Source organism: Megalobrama amblycephala, linkage group LG3 (genome assembly GCF_018812025.1).
Source record: "Megalobrama amblycephala isolate DHTTF-2021 linkage group LG3, ASM1881202v1, whole genome shotgun sequence".
Taxonomy (NCBI): domain Eukaryota; kingdom Metazoa; phylum Chordata; class Actinopteri; order Cypriniformes; family Xenocyprididae; genus Megalobrama; species Megalobrama amblycephala.
In genome coordinates this window covers 8,537,033-8,556,365 of record NC_063046.1, presented here as the reverse complement: position 1 = coordinate 8,556,365, position 19,333 = coordinate 8,537,033, and the positions used below count along the sequence as shown (strand labels likewise).

Here is a 19,333-nt window from a genome sequence, read left to right as displayed (position 1 = left end):
AAATGTATAGTATAATGCAATGTAAGTCGCTTTGGATAAAAGCGTCTGCCAAATGCATAAATGTAAATGTAAATGTAACTAGAGTTCCAAAGCATACACCGATCAGGCATAACATTATGACCACCTTCCTAATATTGTGTTGGTCCCCTTTTTGCTGCCAAAACAGCCCTGACCCGTTGAGGCATGGACTCCTCTAGACCCCTGAAGGTGTGCTGTGGTATCTGACACCAAGATGTTAGCAGCAGATCCTTTAAGTCCTGTAAGTTGCGAGGTGGAGCCTCCATGGATCGGACTTGTTTGTTCAGCACATCCCACAAATGCTCCATTGGATTGAGATCTGGGGAATTTGGAGGCCAAGTCAACACCTCAAACTCATTGCTGTGCTCCTCAAACCATTCCTGAACCATTTTTGCTTTGTGGCAGGAGCATTATCCTGCTGAAAGAAGACACAGCCACCAAGGAATACCGTTTCCATGAAAGGGTGTACATGGTCTGCAATAATGCTTAGGTAGGTGGTACGTGTCAAAGTAACATCCACATGGATGGCAGGATCCAAGGTTTCCCAGCAGAACATTGCATCACACTGCTTCCGCCGGCTCCACCAGGCCACCTTCTTCCATTGCTCCGTGGTCCAGTTCTGATGCTCACGTGTCCACTGTTGGCTCTTTCGGCGGTGGACAGGGGTCAGCATGGGCACCCTGACTGGTCTGCAGCTATGCAGCCCCATACGCAACAAACTGAGATGCACTGTGTATTCTGACACCTTTCTATCAGAACCAGCATTAACTTCTTGAGCAATTTGAGCTACAGTAGCTCGTCTGTTGGATCGGACCACACGGGCCAGCCTTCGCTCCCCCGGGGCATCAATGAGCCTCGGCCGCCCATGACCCTGTCGCCGGTTCACCACTGTTCCTTCCTTGGAGCACTTTTGATAGATACTGACCACTGCAGACCGGGAACACCCCAAAAGAGCTGCAGTTTTGGAGATGCTCTGACCCAGTCATTTAGCATCACAATTTGGTCCTTGTCAAACTCGCTCAAATCTTTACACTTGCCCATTTTTCCTACTTCTAACACATCAACTTTGAGGACAAAATGTTCACTTGCTGCCTAATATATCCACCCACTAAAAGGTGCTGTGATGAAGAGATATTCAGTGTTATTCACTTCACCTCTCAGTGGTCATAATGTTATGCCTGATCGGTGTATATTGGTCCAATGTCATGTTATCAAGTAAATATGGTCATGCATGACGAAAAGCTATATTTCAATGCCTTTGCAAGCAAACACAAAGTTTCTTTGGGGAACACAAATGTTTAGCGAGCAAACGCAAAAGCATTGAAATATAATTTTTCCTTCAGTCTCATATTTTTGTTCCCCAAAATAACATGTTGTCAGACATATATACCAAACAGCACTTGCCAAGTGTTCATTTTAGGCCCTTATTTTCACATCTCTGACTCATATGTCTGGTTGAGTCAAAAAAGGGGAAAAAAGGCTAGCAATCCACATGCGTATAGTAGCCTATATATAGTTTAAATATATATATATATATATATATATATATATATATATATATATATATATATATATATATATATATATATATATAGTATAGTGTTCCATACATTTTGCTTGTGAGGTTTCAAGCAATCGTAAGGTCAAACTTTGGCATTCAGAAAGTAATCAACTAACCTTTAGAAAGAAATATAATTCAAGAAAATACAACACTAATATTACAAAATAGCATGACACAAGCAAGAGTGTCTCGTTTGTTTTCTTAAGACTGTTAATACAAAACTTAAGAATTCAAATTCTTAAAAATATCCTTCCTAAGGATTTGGTTCACCCCTCATGTCGTTCCACACCCGTAAGACCTTCGTTCATCTTCAGAACACAAATTAAGATATTTTTGATGAAATCCAAGAGCTTCTGAAGGTACAGAAAGTTAGTAAAAACATCATTAAAATATTCCATGTGACTACAGTGGTTCAACCTTACCGTGCGTTCACATTGCCGCCGGCGAGAGTGTCAAAGTGACAGGAAGTCATTCATTTTCAATGTGTGCCGGCGGCAAGCTCCAGCGAGAGCGGCGCGACGCATCTTGGACGGTGAGAGCGTTGAGGAGAGTTGAAGTCAGGTCAACTTTATGGTAATGAGCTATGACATGGTTCAGCGGCAACCAATCGGAATGTAGAGGTCCTCAACTTGTCATTTACTTTGACCCTCCCGCTGGCGGTGATTTGAAGGCACAATACAGCATTGTTGGCAGGGCAGCAAGGACGAATTTTGACGGTCTCGCCAGCGGCGGTGTGAATGCACAGTTAATGTTATGAAGCGACGAGAATACTTTTTGTGCACAAAAACAAAACAAAAATAACAACTTTATTCAACAATTTCTTCTCTACCCTGTCAGTCTCCTACGCTGTTTACGTCCAGCACTGCAGGGTTCTAGTCAGAACTTCTCAGTTTCATGAAACAGTTTTATTAATTACCTCAACAGCTTTTCTAATAAAGAATGAATGACGACGGTTCAGTGGCAGGATTTTTTTAAGCTTTCCGTCTGACAACAGTCCCACCTGCCGGTAGAAACAGGTACTGTTTAACAGCTGACTATTTAAATAGAGGGTATGCAATTATGTAATTTTCCCGCCGGAATGCGCTCCCTCAGCTGGACTGAGTGGCAAAAGAATCTGCTGCATGACTGGATTTAATAGGGGAAACTGCGAAAACGTGAGTAAAACAAACGATTACAGGTTGGGATCGAAAGTGTTCTTTATAACATGTCAAAGAAACCTAATCCATGATATTGACATGCAGCATGCAGTCGTGTTTCCTGACATTTATATGTCCCTGATTTTGACGCCAGGGAAATACATAAAGCAAATCTGCCTGTGTATATTTATATAACTACAATATAAGTAGGTCTAAATCAGAGTGAACACTTATATCAATGTTATATCGTCATATTGTCCAGCCCTAAAACTTAAAACACCCAATTATGCAGAATATAAGATGGTAAATATTTAATTGATGAGTTGAACACAATATATAACAGTACAATATATAGGGTATGATTTGACCCCAAAATCCAACATTTTGACACAAATCCACGTTTCTCTGCCTGGAGTCCAGCTGTTTCTGTGAATTGCAGCAAAGAAGACTATAGAATAACACAAGACGCGTCACTCGTATTGTTTTGAATAGGAGAAAGTGCAACGCGCAATATGGCGGAAAAAGATGTCCTGCCTTCTAAATAAGAGCCAATCGCGTCACTGCAGCAGCCGTTAAGCTACGGTTCCTATAGGAACAGTCAGACGCTCGCCTCTGAAATGAGGCACAAGAGACGCGCATTTAGGTCTGCGCGTGCGCATTAGCTTGAGCCAGCCTAAAAAATACCGTTTTTTTGTCATGATTCGAGCGTTTGGGGGAAAAAAATTATGAGACAGTTGTCAGATTTCATTGGTGATTTCAAATATGAAATTTAATTGAAAGCTTGGCGAACAGCTTTGGAGAATTTGATGTTTCCCCATTCAAAGAGATAAGAGCTGCACTTGAATGCCTGAAAGGCGTCTCAAAGATGGCCGCCGAGTGAAATGACTTGTCTTAAAGGGACTTTGATTGCAGCGATTCTTTTTTTCTGTAGCTTTTGGCAGTCTGTAAAAATATACCTCAGATTTTGTGTCAAAGCTATTTGTACAGTCAATCACAAAGCTCTTTCCCATTTTGGATGTGTTTTGTGTGTTTTTCGTGGCATTCACGCTGAAAACCAATGCTGCCGTTCAGTGGGCGTAACCGCAGTCATAACGGTCGACGGTGACGTCACGTGCAGTTTAGTGGAATGTGGGTGTAAGATAAACGGTAATCTACCTCAGCCAGCAGCGCAGACTGCTTTTAAAGGATTACTTCACTTTCAAATTAAAATTTCCTGATAATTTACTCACCCCCATGTCATCCAAGATGTTCATGTCTTTCTTTCTTCAGTCGAAAAGAAATGAAGGATTTTGATGAAATGATTCCAGGATTTTTCTCCATATAGTGGACTTCAATGGACTCCAAATGGTTGAAGGTCAAAATTACAGTTTCAATGCAGCTTCAAAGGGCTTTAAACATACCAGACGAGGAATAAGGGTTTTATCTAGAGAAACCATCGCTCATTTTCTTAAAAATAAATAAATAAACATAAATTAACAATCAATGCACTAGCTCGATCTCTTCTTCCTCTTCTCTATTTGAATTCCAGCAGTGTATTACTGCCCTCCACAGGTCAAAGTTTGAACTAAATTGTCATATACAATATTCTAGTGCAAGTATATAACAATTAGTTCAAACTTTGACCTGTGGAGGGCAGTAATACACTTATGCTGCCGGAATTCTAATAGAGAAGAAGAAGAGCAGCTAGTTCAAGATGACCATTTATTGTTAATTTATGTTTATTTATTTATTTTTAATAAAATGAGTGATGGTTTATCTAGATAAGACCCTTATTCCTCATCTGGGATCATGTAGAACGCTTTGAAGCTGCACTGAAACTGTAATTTTGACCTTCAACCTTTTGGAGGCCATTAAAGTCCACTATAAGGAGAATAATCCTGAAATGTTTTCATCAAAAACCTTAATTCCTTTTCGACTGAAGAAAGAAAGGCATGAACATCTTGGATGACATGGGGGTGAGTAAATTATCAGGAAATTTAAATTAGAAAGTGAACTAATCCTTTAAGTACTTAGATAACAAAATAAATGTTATACAACCTATATTTTATTTGTGAAATTAAACATTCTATATTCCAAAAGATCAGAGGCCCCAAAGCCTATTATACCTGCTGGCTGTCATATTAAAAATATCTATATGGCCATTAGTCCCCATGGTATCGATATCAAAATGGTGTGAAAATGGAGTGGCTGTAACTTTGGAAATCCACTAGCCACAGTGACCGGTGAGCAAAAAAGTTAATGTCAAGCACTGAAAAAAATGTATTATGGGCATGTGAATAAGAAAACTGCAATGTATATGACTGGTAATCCATCAGCTAAATATTTCCCTCTGTAAAATAAATATAAATGAAATAGAAACCTCGCAGCAACCTTAAATCTAAATTTTACATCAATGCTGATATGACTAGTTTTTTTTTTTTTTTTTTTTTCCAGTCACAAGGCAGTCATGTGCGGTGTAGTCATACCAGGAACCGCAGCTCTATGCCATGGAGTCAAGTGGAAATAACTAACTAAATACTGTTGTATTGAAGTAGCCATATGATTCCAACAGGGGGCGCTCCGCGGCTCAAAAACAAACTGCACTCTTTTAATACGCTCAGATATTATATTCTAGATATTAATAATCATACTTTATTTAAAATATTAAATATAACTACAGAAATGTCGATTATTTCAGTAGCATTAGACGTTAAGTTTGAACGTCAAGCGATTAAGTCAAACCGGAAGTACGTTATAGGTCATAAAACAAGGGGCGGAACTTACGACTGACAAACATGCAGTGGCGAGTCGTCAGATGTTAAACCTGATCACAATGAAACGCTAAACTATTATGAACATCAAAAATCATGGAGCTCGTCATTCAAAGACAGCGCTTTACATTAGAACATTTACCTGTATTTTATTAATCAGAGTCTGACAGAGGCGCCTGTCCTCTCTCTCTACTGTTTGTTTACATTTAGTTTCATTTTATGTGATTATATTTCGCCATGGATTACCTGCTGCAGGTGAAGGTGGGAGCGCTGGTTGGGCTGCTGTTCTTAACTCTGTTTTTTGGTTTAATTCCAGCACGGATGAAATGGTTTCGAGACAGTAGTGGAACAGGTAAATAATAATTTAAAGTCCTTTTGGGGTGTTGTCAATGATGTTTTCTTTCATTTGTCGCCTTATGTCATGTATTTATGTGCTGTATGTATGTTGTGCATCTGTTCACATATGTATATGTGTGCATATTTATGTATTTATGTCTACCACAGCATGAGGAATTTGTCTTTGTTTATATTTTGGGATTTTTATACCAGCACAAACTCATCAGGGTCCGCTGATAAGGTTTTCTCTAAACATGCATTTCACTAACAGATCACAGATGGACATCAGGGTGGAAGTGAAACTGTTTGAACATGCTTAAACAAGCAAAAACTGCTACTAAACACACATTTTTACCATTTCCGAAGGATCATGTGACCCTGAAGACTGATGCTGAAAATTCAGCTTTGCCATCACAGAAATAAATTGCATTTTAGAATATATTCAAATAGAAAACAGTTATTTTAAATTGTAAAAATATATTGCAATATTACTGTATTTTGGATCAAATAAATGAAGCCTTGGTGAGCAGAAGAGACTTTGTTTAAAAACATACATCCAAAATCTTTGACTTGTAGTGTATTCATTTGATTGCAGGTTTTACCATAGACACAGATGTCACAAATAATTGCTTGTGCGACCAGAATAGGATGTGATTTTCACACGGTTATGTGTTATCAGATTTATAGTTGAGTGAAATCAAAGTCCCTTTAAAGGAACAATCCACTTTTTTTGAAAATAGGCTCATTTTCCAGCTCCCCTAGAGTCTAGCAGTTGAGTTTTACCATTTTCGAATCCATTTAGCCGATCTCTGGGTCTGGCTGTACCACTTTTAGCATAGCTTAGCATAGTTCATTGAATCTGATTAGACCGTTAGCATCTCGCTCAAAAATGACCAAAGAGTTTCAATATTTTTCCTATTTAAAACTTGACTCTTCTGTAGTTACATCGTGCACTAAGACCAACGGAAAATGAAAAGTTGCAATTTTCTAGGCTGATATTCCGGCGTAATAATCAAGGATCTTTGCTGCTGTATCATGGCTGCAGCAGGTGCAATGATGTTACGCATAATATTACTGCGTAATATCATTATCGGCCTAGAAAAATGCAACTTTTCATTTTACGTCGGTCTTAGTACACAATGTAACTACAGACGAGTCAAGTTTTAGATAGGAAAAATATCAAAACTCTTTGGTCATTTTTGATGCTAACGGTCTAATCAGATTTAATGAACTATGCTAAGCTATGCTAAAAGTGGTACCGCCAGACCCGGATATCGGCTGAATGGATTTGAAAACGGTAAAACTCAACTGTTTAACTCCTAGGGGAGCTGGAAAATGAGCCTATTTTCAAAAAAAAGTGGAGGGTTCCTTTTAAGACAAGTCATTTCACTCGGCGGCCATCTTTGAAACGCCTCTCGGGCATCCAAGTGCAGCTCCTATCTCTTTGAATGGGGAAACATCAAATTCTCCGAAGCTGTTTACCAAGCTTTTGATTAAATTTCATATTTGAAATCACCAATGAACTCTGACAACAACTGTCATAAATTTTGTTTCTAAACGCTGGAATCATGACAAAAATGGTATTTTTCAGGCTGGAGCAACGTCTGACTGTTTCTATAGGAACCGGAGCTTCTAACGGCTGCTGCAGTGACGCGATGACTTTATCAATCGCTGATTGGCTCCTATTTAGAACGCGGGACTTATTCCGCCATATTGCTTGTTGCATTTGACGCGTTTTGTGTTATTCTATAGCTTTGGTATAATGTCATCAACGCTTTGGCTAGTTTGTTTTTAAGTTGTAAGGCTCTGTTTAATCAACTGTCTACTGCTAATTACAGTTACGCCAAAGACTTTAGGTTAGATAAAATGATCAGTTGATGGGTTCTGGGCTCCTGATTAAAATCCCTTCTGGCGAAACTTGATTTACTTTGGCTGATAATCTAAAAGAAGTGATTAGAGAAAGATTGCACCATTCATGTCTATCAGCAGCACCATTAATCAATGTAACGTGACTCTGATTTGTGTTTTTCTTTGTTTCCAGCAATCCACAGGGCTGTGCTGAGTTTTGTGAGCTGCTTCGCAGGAGGCGTCTTCTTGTCCGCCTGTTTATTAGACATCATCCCAGACTACCTCTCTGACATACATGTAGTGCTACAAAAACAAGGCCTAGATGTGAGCTCACTGAATTATTCTGAATTAGTTCAAATCAATCATTTCCATGCTTCTAATACCAATTCTCCTCATCTTCCAGGAGGGCTTCCCGCTTGCAGAGTTCATCATGGCATGTGGCTTCTTCACAGTCTTGATCTTAGAAAAAATGGTTCTGAGCTGCACAGAGGGCCGCAGAAATGAGGAGACGGCTCCTCTTTTAGCTCCCGCGGGTCACGGACATGCCCATGGACGGCATTCGCTGAATGATCTGGAGGGGAGTGGTCATCACGTCCACGTGGATCTTCACGCGCACTCGTCCTTCCGCTCCTTCATGCTCTTCCTGTCGCTCTCTCTCCACTCGGTGTTTGAGGGTTTGGCCATTGGCTTGCAGACCACAGACACCAAGGTGATTTATTGAGTTTTGTTTTGTTTGATGACTCGGTGTTGAGTCACTGTGCTGACCTTGTTAGAAAACTGATAAAGTTTTGAGGGCAAAGGTTTACAGTTTGGTTTAGCATCGTGACTCAAAATCATGATGTTTTTGTAGGGTTTTATCATGTTATGTGACATCCTTAGGATGCCAAAACACTTTAAATTCATTAAAGGGACAGTTCACACAAAAATAAAAATGATCCCTTAATTTACTCACCCTCAAGCCATCTTATCTTCGTTCAGCCCAGTCAGAGTTATATTAAAAAATCTCCTGGATCTTACAAGATTTGGAAACATATTTCATAAATTATGAAAACATATTTTTTAATGTATCAGCACTACTTAGGAGTTAATCAAATTGCATTGTAAAGTTCAAACTCTAAGCTTTCAAATGACACCTATTTTGTGTTGATCAAGACAGTAGTTTTGAAACGTGATTATTCTTTTCATAACTAGGTGGCGATACACTCAGTTTTAGAGGGACTACTTAGCAATTGTTAAGAGTTGATCAAAATGGTTAAATGCATTAAAAAGCTGAGCTTTAAAATGATACATATTTTGTATTATTCAATTCAGTGATTTGCTTGATTTTTTTTTTCGCAGGGGTGGAGGGGTACAATACATCAATTGTCGATTTGCGATACAAAGAATCTGGAGCGATTTTGATATTTTCCAATATATCGTGATTGTGACTTGAATCAATTCTTCTGAGCTTAGTTTTTAACAGCAGATGGCACTACATGCTTTAGAAACACCCATACTCTGCTTGCTTCCAGTTCCGTAACACGCACCACTTAAACCTAATGTTTACATCAATATCGTGTCATAAAAGCATTTTGAGCCGAGGTGCATGCATATTTAACCACATGACTCAGCCGAACGCACTAGCGCTGTCCAAGTACTCTTCTTCGTGAGCATTTGAGTGTGTGGGTAAAAATTAGCCTAAAGCGCCATCTGCTGTTAAAACTAAACTCAGAATCGATTCGAAAGAGAAAATATCAGAATCGATCCAGAAACATTGTATCGAGAATCAATGTATTGTCCCAGCCCTAGTTATCATCAATACCGATATTTCGCGACACACCTAACGACTAGCTATATAATTAATAATAATAATAATTCTTATTGTTAGTATTAGTATTGTTACTAAATAAAAATAAAAAATTTCACTGTAAAATAAAAAATCAAGTATTAAAGAAAAAAGTAAAATAATTATAATACTAAAACTTTTACTTTACAGTACAACTGTAAAATTACAATACTAAGTGACCCAAACTCAGAGCAGATGCAGAGATGTTCATGTGGAGCAGCATTTACTGCTTACTTTGGCACGTTATGTTCCTCATAGTTTAAAATTAATTCCTCTGAAATCCAATTGTAAACATGAAAAAAAAGAATGTTTATTTGTCACTACAGAAGGCTGGAGGAATTCTTTTTAATGACATCACTATATAATTGTTCCATTTTAAAGGTGAAGAGTGAAATACTTTTTGCAATGTGCCAAAATAGCTTTAAAGGATTAGTTCACTTCAGTAGTAAAATTTCCAGATAATTTACTCACTCCCATGTCATCCAAGATGTTTATGTCTTTATTTCTTCAGTCGAAAATACATTTTTTTTGTTTAAGTTTTTTGAGGAAAACATTCCAGGATTTTTCTCCATATAGTGGACTTCACTGGGGTTCAGCGGGTTGAAGGTCCAAATGTCAGTTTCAGTGCAGCTTCAAAGAGCTCTACATGATCCCAGACGAGGAATAAGAGTCTTATCTAGAGAAACGAAGTGGGGAAAAAAAATAATTATATACTTTTTAACCACAAATGCTCATCTTGCATTGCTCTGAGATGCTCCACGCATTACGTAATCATGTTGGAAAGGCGTGACGTAGGTGGAAGTACCGCGGTAGGGCGAAAAACTCCATCTCATTTTCTCCTCCAACTTTAAAATTGTCCAACATCGTTGTTTTACCTTTTTTGTAAAGGGCGTTTGACTTGAGTCTTTGCATGTTCACTTTGTAGACACTGGATCGGTACTTCCGCCTACATCACGCGTGACCTTTCCAACGTGATTACGTAATGTGTGTTGCATCGCAGAGCAGTGCAAGATGAGCATTTGTGGTTAAAAAGTATATTATATTTAGATTTTTTTTTTTTTTTTTAGAAAGTGACCGATCGTTTCATTCCAAATGTTTTCCTCAAAAACCTTAATTTCTTTTCGACTGAAGAAAGAAAGACATGAACATCTTGGATGACATGGGGGTGAGTAAATTGAGGAAATCTTAATTCTGAAGTGAACTAATCCACGATGAGGGTGAGTAAATGACAGAATTTTCATTTTGAAATTATTTGGAAATATTATTTTGTGTCATTTTTGATTAGTGCATAAAATTACACTTCACTAAGTCAGCACAAAGCAGAATTCCCAACTCTATTTACTTTGGTAATATGAAACAGAATATCTGTAAGCGATCTATATGAGAGGTTTGTTGAAAAATAAGAAGGCTTGGTGACTTCAGCCAAAAAGGAAAGACTGATGAATATAACCTTTAGACAAGTTTCACTTTCTCCACTCCTCTTTCTCCTCAGGTGTTGGAGATCTGCATTGCTATCCTGGTTCACAAGAGCATCATTGTGTTCAGTCTGTCAGTGAAGCTGGTTCAGAGCGCGGTCAAGCCCATGTGGGTGTGGCTCTACGTGACGGTCTTCGCTGTGATGTCTCCTCTCGGCATTGGCATCGGCATTCTAGTGATCGAGGCTCAGTTGGAGGATGGTGCCTTCATCCAGGCGGTGCTGGAGGGGCTGGCGGCCGGGACGTTTGTCTACATCACCTTCTTAGAGATCCTTCCCCATGAACTGAACTCCCCTGAGCGGCCACTGCTCAAAGTTCTCTTCCTCCTCTGTGGCTTCTCAGTAATGGCTGGTCTGAGTTTTCTGGGCTGAAAGACACTTTTCAGTTTTTTGTGCCCTGGGGCCAGAAAACTGGAGCCTCGAGGAAATCACACTGAGTGAGATAAGACTTCTCAAACTGCATGTGATTTCAGGAAAACGAAAGGTTCATTTTGCTTGTCTTATAGAGGAACTGAGAGTTTGATTTTTTTTTTTTTACAAGCACAAAGATGCTGTTGTTTTTAAAAAACTTTTACCAGATCATTTTACAGTGCATTTCCAAAAGTGTTTTAAATGACTTTTATAACAGAAAATAATTATTTTGCTGACCAGATTTCAGCACTGAAGAACATAGTATCTCACATGCAAATGGAGACTTTTACCAATATTTTTACTTGAACTTTTTTTTTTTTTTTTTTTTTTTACTTTTAAGTTTTGTCTTTGACTTGCACAACACTACCCATAAAAGCAAATACTACTAATTTTCATACATTATGAACATTAACTGCCATATTTCTGTATTTGGTGTATACAGTAAACATACTGACTTTCCCATTTATGTGCCACATTTCCTGTACATAGTAAATTTGCTGGGCAGCCAAATGTTTAAACAGTTTGTTCTAATGATCATATAAAACATTTTATGAGATTTCACAGTATGAGACAAAATGTGGTGTGTTCATTAAAGAACACAATTGTACTGTATACATAGTCATACTAATGTATGCTTATGCAGCATATTAAAACCATATACATGTATTTCATTTCAAACTAGTGGAAAGAACATGCCGTTTTATTGCAAACGTCTTTCTGTAGACTATTGTGCCTTTAGAAAGAGAAATAGGCCTAACAAACGACATGCAACATATTCTGAGCTTAAAATATCATCACTAAACACTAGCACCAAAGTGAGCAGTAACATCAGTGGAACTGAAAAAGCACAAGGCCTAGAGATGGTTTTTTAAAAGTTGAAGGTACTTAAATGCTTTTTAGCTTGCAGAGTGATGCACGAGACACTGCAAAAATCCACACGCGCAACAGTCAAACACGTCCGTCTAGCGCGTTTACATTGGAAAACAATGGAAAAGTTATTTAAAAGTTAATGTTGAGGTAAATTGAGAGAAGGTACTGGCTTTTATTTTGTTTGCTTTCAGTTCAACATGCTCTGTTTTGAGGAGGAGAAAAGCACGGTCTGATTCTGAAACATGGCTCAAACATGACTTTATCTTGCAATACCAGATTTAGCCTCTAGATGTTAGATGTTCACACAAAGTATTGACTATGTTTGAAATGGCATACTACTTTTTTTGCAGAATGCCTATATAAGATGTATAGGCCTTATTGCAGTATGTGAATTTTCAGTATGCAGTGAATTCCCTGATGAGTTCCTACTTTTGGCAAATTGTACAGCATACAACCAGTATACAATCTTTGATTGTTATTTAACAGAACTGCTCAAATGTATTTTGCAAAACTGAATTAAAAACATTTCATATTCCAGATAACTGGATGTCACTCATTGAGTTATGCATATTTAATGAGGTTATCTCACAACTGTTTAAATGCATACCATTTCACATAATATTTTATACTCACATGTTAACATGTTGGCAAAATGTTAATTCATATTAGCAATGTGGTAAACATTCTAATTCATGTTAGCAATGTGCTAAAACATGCTAGCAGTGTGGTAAACCATGATAGAAATGTGTTAAAACATGTTAGAAAAATGTTAATTCATGCTAGCAAAGTGTTAAAACATGATAGCAACATGCTAGTTAAGGTTACTAAAGTATTAAACATGTTAATTCATCCTGTGTTAAAACATGCAAATTCATTCTAGCAAAGTGTTAAAACATGCTAATTCATGTTAGCAATGTGCTAAAACATGCTAGCAGTGTGGTAAACCATGATAGAAATGTGTTAAACATGCTAGCACTATGTTAATTCATGCTAGCAAAGTGTTAAAACATGATAGTAACATGCTAGTTAAGGTTACTAAAGTATTAAACATGTTAATTCATCCTGTGTTAAAACATGCAAATTAATTCTAGCAAAGTGTTAAAACATGCTAATTCATATTAGCAATGTGGTAAAACATGCTACCAACAACACAAGACGGGTCACTCATATTGTTTGGGAGAAAGTGCAACGCGCTATATGTGCGGAATAAGTCCCGCCTTCTAAAGAAGAGCCAATCGCTGATTGGTAAGTCATCGCATCACTGCAGCTGCTGTTAGAAGCTCCGATTTTACAGAAACAGTCAGATGTGTGCCTCCGAAATGAGGCACAAGAGACACGCATTTAGGTCTGCGCATGCGCATTAGGTTGATCCAGCCTGAAAAATAGTTTTTTTTTTGTCCTGATTCAAGCGTTTAGAATCAAAGTTTATGAGACAGTTGTTGTCAGATTTCATTGGTGATTTCAAATATGAATTTAATTTAATTGAAAGCTTAAAAACGGCTTTGGAGAATTTGATGTTTCCCCATTCAAAGAGGCTGCCGAGTGAAATGACTTAAAGGGACTTGTTAAAACATGTTAACAAGGTTAATTAATATTAGCAAAATGTTAATTAATGTTACCAAAGTGCTAAAACATGCTAGCAACATGTTAAATCATGCTAGCAATGTTAAAACATGTTAAAAACATGTTAATTCATGTTAGCAGTGTGCTTAATCATGTTAGCAACACGTTAATTACCAATGTGTTAAATCAAGTTAGCAACATGCTTAAACATGCTAGTAACATTTTTTTTACTTTCTGAGTAAAACCCGGAAGCGCTGCCACGTGACGTCAGACTTAACAACCGAATTCGGTCAAGTCTAATGTCACACTGCAGTGCTTCCGGGTCCAAACGCTCTATCTCATACCACAAGAAAACAACAAATGGTGCTAATATACACACACTATGTGGTGTAATACTTCCAAAAAATTATAATCATAACCTTTATCACCATACCAAAATCCCAGATGGCCAGACAGTGATTCATCTTTTATAAGTCGTTAAAATATTAATGTCTGTGAAGCTGTGAGCATGGAGACTGTTGGTAGACTCTAAAGTATTTTAAATGTTTAACTTTAAAATGTTAAATGTTTAATATGAATATTAGCACTCATAAACGGCTGTAGAGATGGCATTCTCAAGTTAAATGAGTCGAGGCTTGGACCCAAAAACGGCGTTCCTTATGTCACGACTTAACAAGCGAAGCCAATAGTGAGTCCTGACACCAGAGAATCAGTTCTTGAAGCTCCGCCCTCTTAGGCCGAGCACAGCAGCTCATTTGCATTTAAAGGGCACACACTAAAACGGCGCGTTTTTGCTCAACCCCAAAAAGTGGCAATTTTAACATGCTATAAAAAATTATCTGTGGATTTTGAGCTAAAACTTCACATACACACTCTGGGGACATCAGAGAATTATTTTACATCTTGTAAAAGGGGGCACAATAGGTACCCTTTAAAGGAGACCCGATTGCTGAGGGACTTGATTTCTTACCACACCGTAAACAAAGAAAGCCGTTTCAAACTCCCATAACGAACTTCGTTTTGGCCTGATTTTGTTCGAAATAATGTCACATCATTGTCCGATTTTGCTTTAAATATATTGGGGCCTTCAAGCACTGAATATGCAGTTAAATTGTTGTGTAAATGCGTTTATGCCACCTCTGAGCAGAAAAAAAGAAAAGAAAATCTGTGAAAACCATTTCCTTGACTGATTAGTAAAAAACGGTTTTGTTTGTTTGACTGTAGAAAATACAGAAATCCTCAAAATTCTAATTTCTGTAATAATTACCTTTTTATAAACAGCAGAAAAGTAAAAACTGAAAAGCAAATGGCTGCATATGCGAGTCCAAAACCCCAAAAAGAATTTAAACCAGACTTAAAATAAATGCCTTTGCATTAAGTGTGGCGTAAGTGAAACACTTTTTGAGGCCACCGTATCTTTGAAAGGAATCACAAAATAAAGCAGTCAGTAACAAAGTCCAGCACTAATGAGTGAATTGCAATGCACTGAGGAGCTTTTCTCTAGACAATGACACGGGAGGGTCGTTCATTTGTGCATGTTCAGCAGAGCAGCAGGGTTTTGTGACGGGCACGTACAAGAACAGCTCCGCCACTGCTCATTATCGGCTTTTTACTCACATGCCTGAATGGATGGCATCTTTGCAGACCTGTCCCTGCCCTAAATTCACCCCGCCGCTATGAAGAAAACCCCATTCACACCGAATCGTTAGCAGTCACTGTAATTATGAATGAAACGAGGGCAAGCAGGACCGCAATTTCGTAAATGGTAGATAAATCGTTTTATTTTTGATTACCGCTTATTTTTACTTAGCCTATAGTATATTTTTGGTGGCAAGACCAAAACATTAATTAGAAAAAGTGCTCACTGCGTAATAAAGAGGGAACCACATCAAGTACTGCGGAGAGAGGATTATAAAGTGTAAAGCCCAATGCACTACAAAATGCGTTTAATAATGTTATTGTGAAACTCAGTCAATGGTCTCAGGATTAGTGCCTTTCAGAGCGCAATCCATCTGTGTGCTTGTTTACGCTGCCAAGGTTTTGAGGGTATCAACAGTTATTTTGTTATAAAAAGAACTTCTATTGAATTTGCAGCTTGCTATTGATCTAGTATAGTCTGGGACTAAATCAAAGCAGATATTCAAGGCTTTAATCCAGATCAGCAGAGTCTTTAGATGAAGATAGGAGAGACTCTGAGGATTTGGCTTCCATCTTGCTCCTTGAAATGACATTTTAAGCACAAGGTGCATCTGTTGACTACTTATTTTTGCTATCCATCTTATTTTTAAAGTCACCATTAAATAAAAATTCTTATTTTTATGGAATATCGCAGTAATTATTATTATAAACGATCTGTAGGCCTCATTATTGTTTTTAAAAAATGAATGTCATCTTTATAATCAAAATAACATCTCTGCTCTGATGATGTGTTTACTGGCGCGAGGGCGAGGCAACCTGTCACTCACATGAGATCAACCAATAGCAAAACACAACCATCCAATCAAAATTAAGCCCCGCCCTACATTTGTTCTTGTTTGAAAAGCTGTTTCACTTGGATATACGTCATAATAGGGAAGAAATGACTATTAAAACTTTTCATGACTTTATTGTTTCATGCCGACTTTAACATAAGAACATACATTTGTAATATTTGTTACATCCGCTTCCAGTTATTTTAGCTGTACAAAAGTCTGTTATGCTGCTTGATGTTGCAAACTGGTGTTTGTTATTATATAATTCTAATTTATTATTGTAATCATAAACGCACTGGTTTGTAACGCAATCAGTTTTACCAAAGACTATAGAATAACACAAGACGCGTCACTCGTATTATTTTGAATGGGAGAAAGTGTAACGCGCAATATGGCGGAATAAGTCCAGCCTTCTAAATAAGAGCCAATCGCCGACTGGTAAAGTCATCGCGTCACTTCGGCGGCCGTTAGAATCACCGGTTTCTATAGAAACAGTCAGATATAATCATAAGGTTGGCGAACAGTTTGATGTTTCCCCATTCAAAGAGATTGCATGATGCCCAGGATGCCCGAGAGGCGTTTCAAAGATGGCCACCGAGTGAAATGACTTGTCTTAAAGGGACTTTGGTTTTACCTTTTACTGCACTTTGACATTCTTCTAGTTACAGTGCACAGCATAAATGAGTACAACCCCTCTGAAACTTCTGAAAGTCAGTTACTTAGAAGACATGTTAGGGTTCTTTAGAGATATAATGTTCCAGCAAGTCTGCTTAATCAGTTACTAAAGAAGCATGTCAAAATTATTCAGGAAAATAAGATTTTCTTATCAAGGTGATAAAATGTTGTGTAGCAAAAAATTAGTACACCCTCCTAAAAGTTACTAAATAAAACTAAATAAAAGTTTAAGTTTAAGGCAATATTTAATCACCAGGAAAGTATGTTGAACCAAAACATTTAAAGAGAAGTAATTTCTTGACAATTAAAAGTGTTGTATAGCCCATTGAATCAGACTTAATGCTGACAACAATGGAAGCACTTGGGAGAGAACGGTCAGGAAACTTATTTCTTGGTACAAAAGAGGACAGTGGTACAAGAGGATTACCAAATCATTGTTTTAAGTGTGAAAATATATTCAAAAACAATGAACTTGTGACAAGGCCCCTGAAATAATCAGGCCTTTATTTTAAGCTTTCATTTAGTGATGAGGGATTTTTTTGCTAGACAAAGAGCAGGAAAAATACCAAGCCAGTGTCTCAGAGCCAGCAAAAGCTATGAAAAGAGTGACTGTTTATCTCACAGAGTAAGATGCAGCCTGACATGCATGGTTGTTGTTCTCACTGGAACTACCTACTGTAGCCAAAGCACAATAAAGTCACTTAGCCATTTCCAAAGCCCATATTTACAAAATATAGATTCTGGGAATCAATACTCTGGTCTCATGAGACCAAATCAATCACTTTGGATCTAACAGCATCCAAAATGTTATGGTGTTGCTAGAGGAGGAGTACAGTGAGAAGTGCCTGGTTCCCACAGTAAAGTTCATCGGTAGTAAAGCTCTTATATAGGGATGTATGAGTGCTGAAGGAGTGAGGGAGTTGTGCTTTATCAATGCTGCCATGAATTCCCACACCACTGTGTAATTTAATACACAAACTTAAAACAGAAGATGTTACCCTTTCCTCATTCCCTGCATTGTTGGGCATTTTTTCAACATGACAATGAGGATATGCATTGTCCCAAGGTGAAAAACCTTCTGTGGACACGTACTGCAATCAATCTTAACACTCTTGAGCGCCTGTGGGGGATTCTGTAGAGACGAGTTGAGCAACACTCCCCATTAAAGATCAGGGCATTTAATGAGCTCATCATATAAAATACTTTCATACTAAAATGAAATAAATACTTTGATTGTTGCGATCCTATCAGACTTATGATAGCAACCTGATTCGTAACAAAGCACTGTTCGCCAGAGGAGAACTGGCCCCCGACTAAGCCTGGTTTCTCCCAAGGTTTTTTTCTCCATTTTAACACCTATTTGCCACTTGTTTGCCACCTGATGTCACCTGTTGGAGTTTGGGTTCCTTGCCGCTGTCGCCTTTGGCTTGCTTAGTTGGGGACACTTGACATTTGATATTCAATAGTATTCTTGACATTTATTCAAGTGTTTTGATCTGCCTGCATTGACACTATTCTTTAAGAGCTGCTGTGCAGCAAAAATTATGTACCAGTTATCAATGTAAAGCTGCTTTGACACAATCTGCATTGTAAAAAGCGCTATATAAATAAAGGTGACTTGACTTGACTTGATCATCCAGGAGTTAAACAGGACAGATGTGACAATTTGTCATGAACTTGTACACTCCGTGCCAAGAAGGGTCAGAGCAGTATATTCAAAATTATGGAGGGCATACTAAGTACTAGAATATTATACATTTGTTGAATAAAATCTATGGTGTACTCATTTCTGCAATCCTTAATTTAAACAAAATTGGCTAATTTACTCATTTTATGGCTATTAATGACATATATTTCTCAGTTTTTATTATGTATATGTTTAATACATTTTAGTTTTGCCATCTTTCCATGAATTGTATTAGTGATCATAAAGAAAATACATCTTTTGTATTTGTTCAGAGGGGGTGTACTCATTTATGCTTTGCACTGTATTTATATAGCTTCTAATGAATCAGAAGTTTTGCACATTCACAGAAAACAGCTCACTAACGTGCTGCAAAATAAGTTGGATAGGCTTGAAAAACATCACAGCAAGATTAAGAATTAAAGTTTTATTTATTTATTTATTTTTGGAAGAAAATTTTAGTGGTTCTTGCCCATGCAAAACTTAAAAGGTGTTCTGAGTGATAGACCACATTTGAATTTGATGGAAAAATACAAAATTCTATATCAATTTTTTTGCACTATTTTTTCATAGGCACTTATTGTCAAGAGTTACTTATATTCAGTTACTCATGACACTAATGGCCTATGACCTAAAAAAAATCCATTCATTCTTTAAACTACAAAATTTAAAAACTGTTGAAAGATCACACAATGGTAATCACTTAATTAC

At 37.6% G+C, this 19,333-nt stretch overlaps 1 protein-coding gene across 1 annotated transcript; it reads left to right on the top strand.

The window, feature by feature from the left end:
• Window positions 1–5,461: 5,461 nt before the first annotated feature.
• slc39a1 (solute carrier family 39 member 1) lies at window positions 5,462–12,771 on the top strand. Its single transcript, XM_048183713.1, has 4 exons — window positions 5,462–5,817; window positions 7,843–7,973; window positions 8,053–8,358; window positions 10,967–12,771. Exons 1-4 carry the CDS (start codon window positions 5,703–5,705, stop codon window positions 11,318–11,320), a joined length of 906 nt encoding a protein of 301 aa, XP_048039670.1. The 5' UTR covers window positions 5,462–5,702; the 3' UTR covers window positions 11,321–12,771.
• The last annotated feature ends 6,562 nt before the right edge of the window (window positions 12,772–19,333 follow it).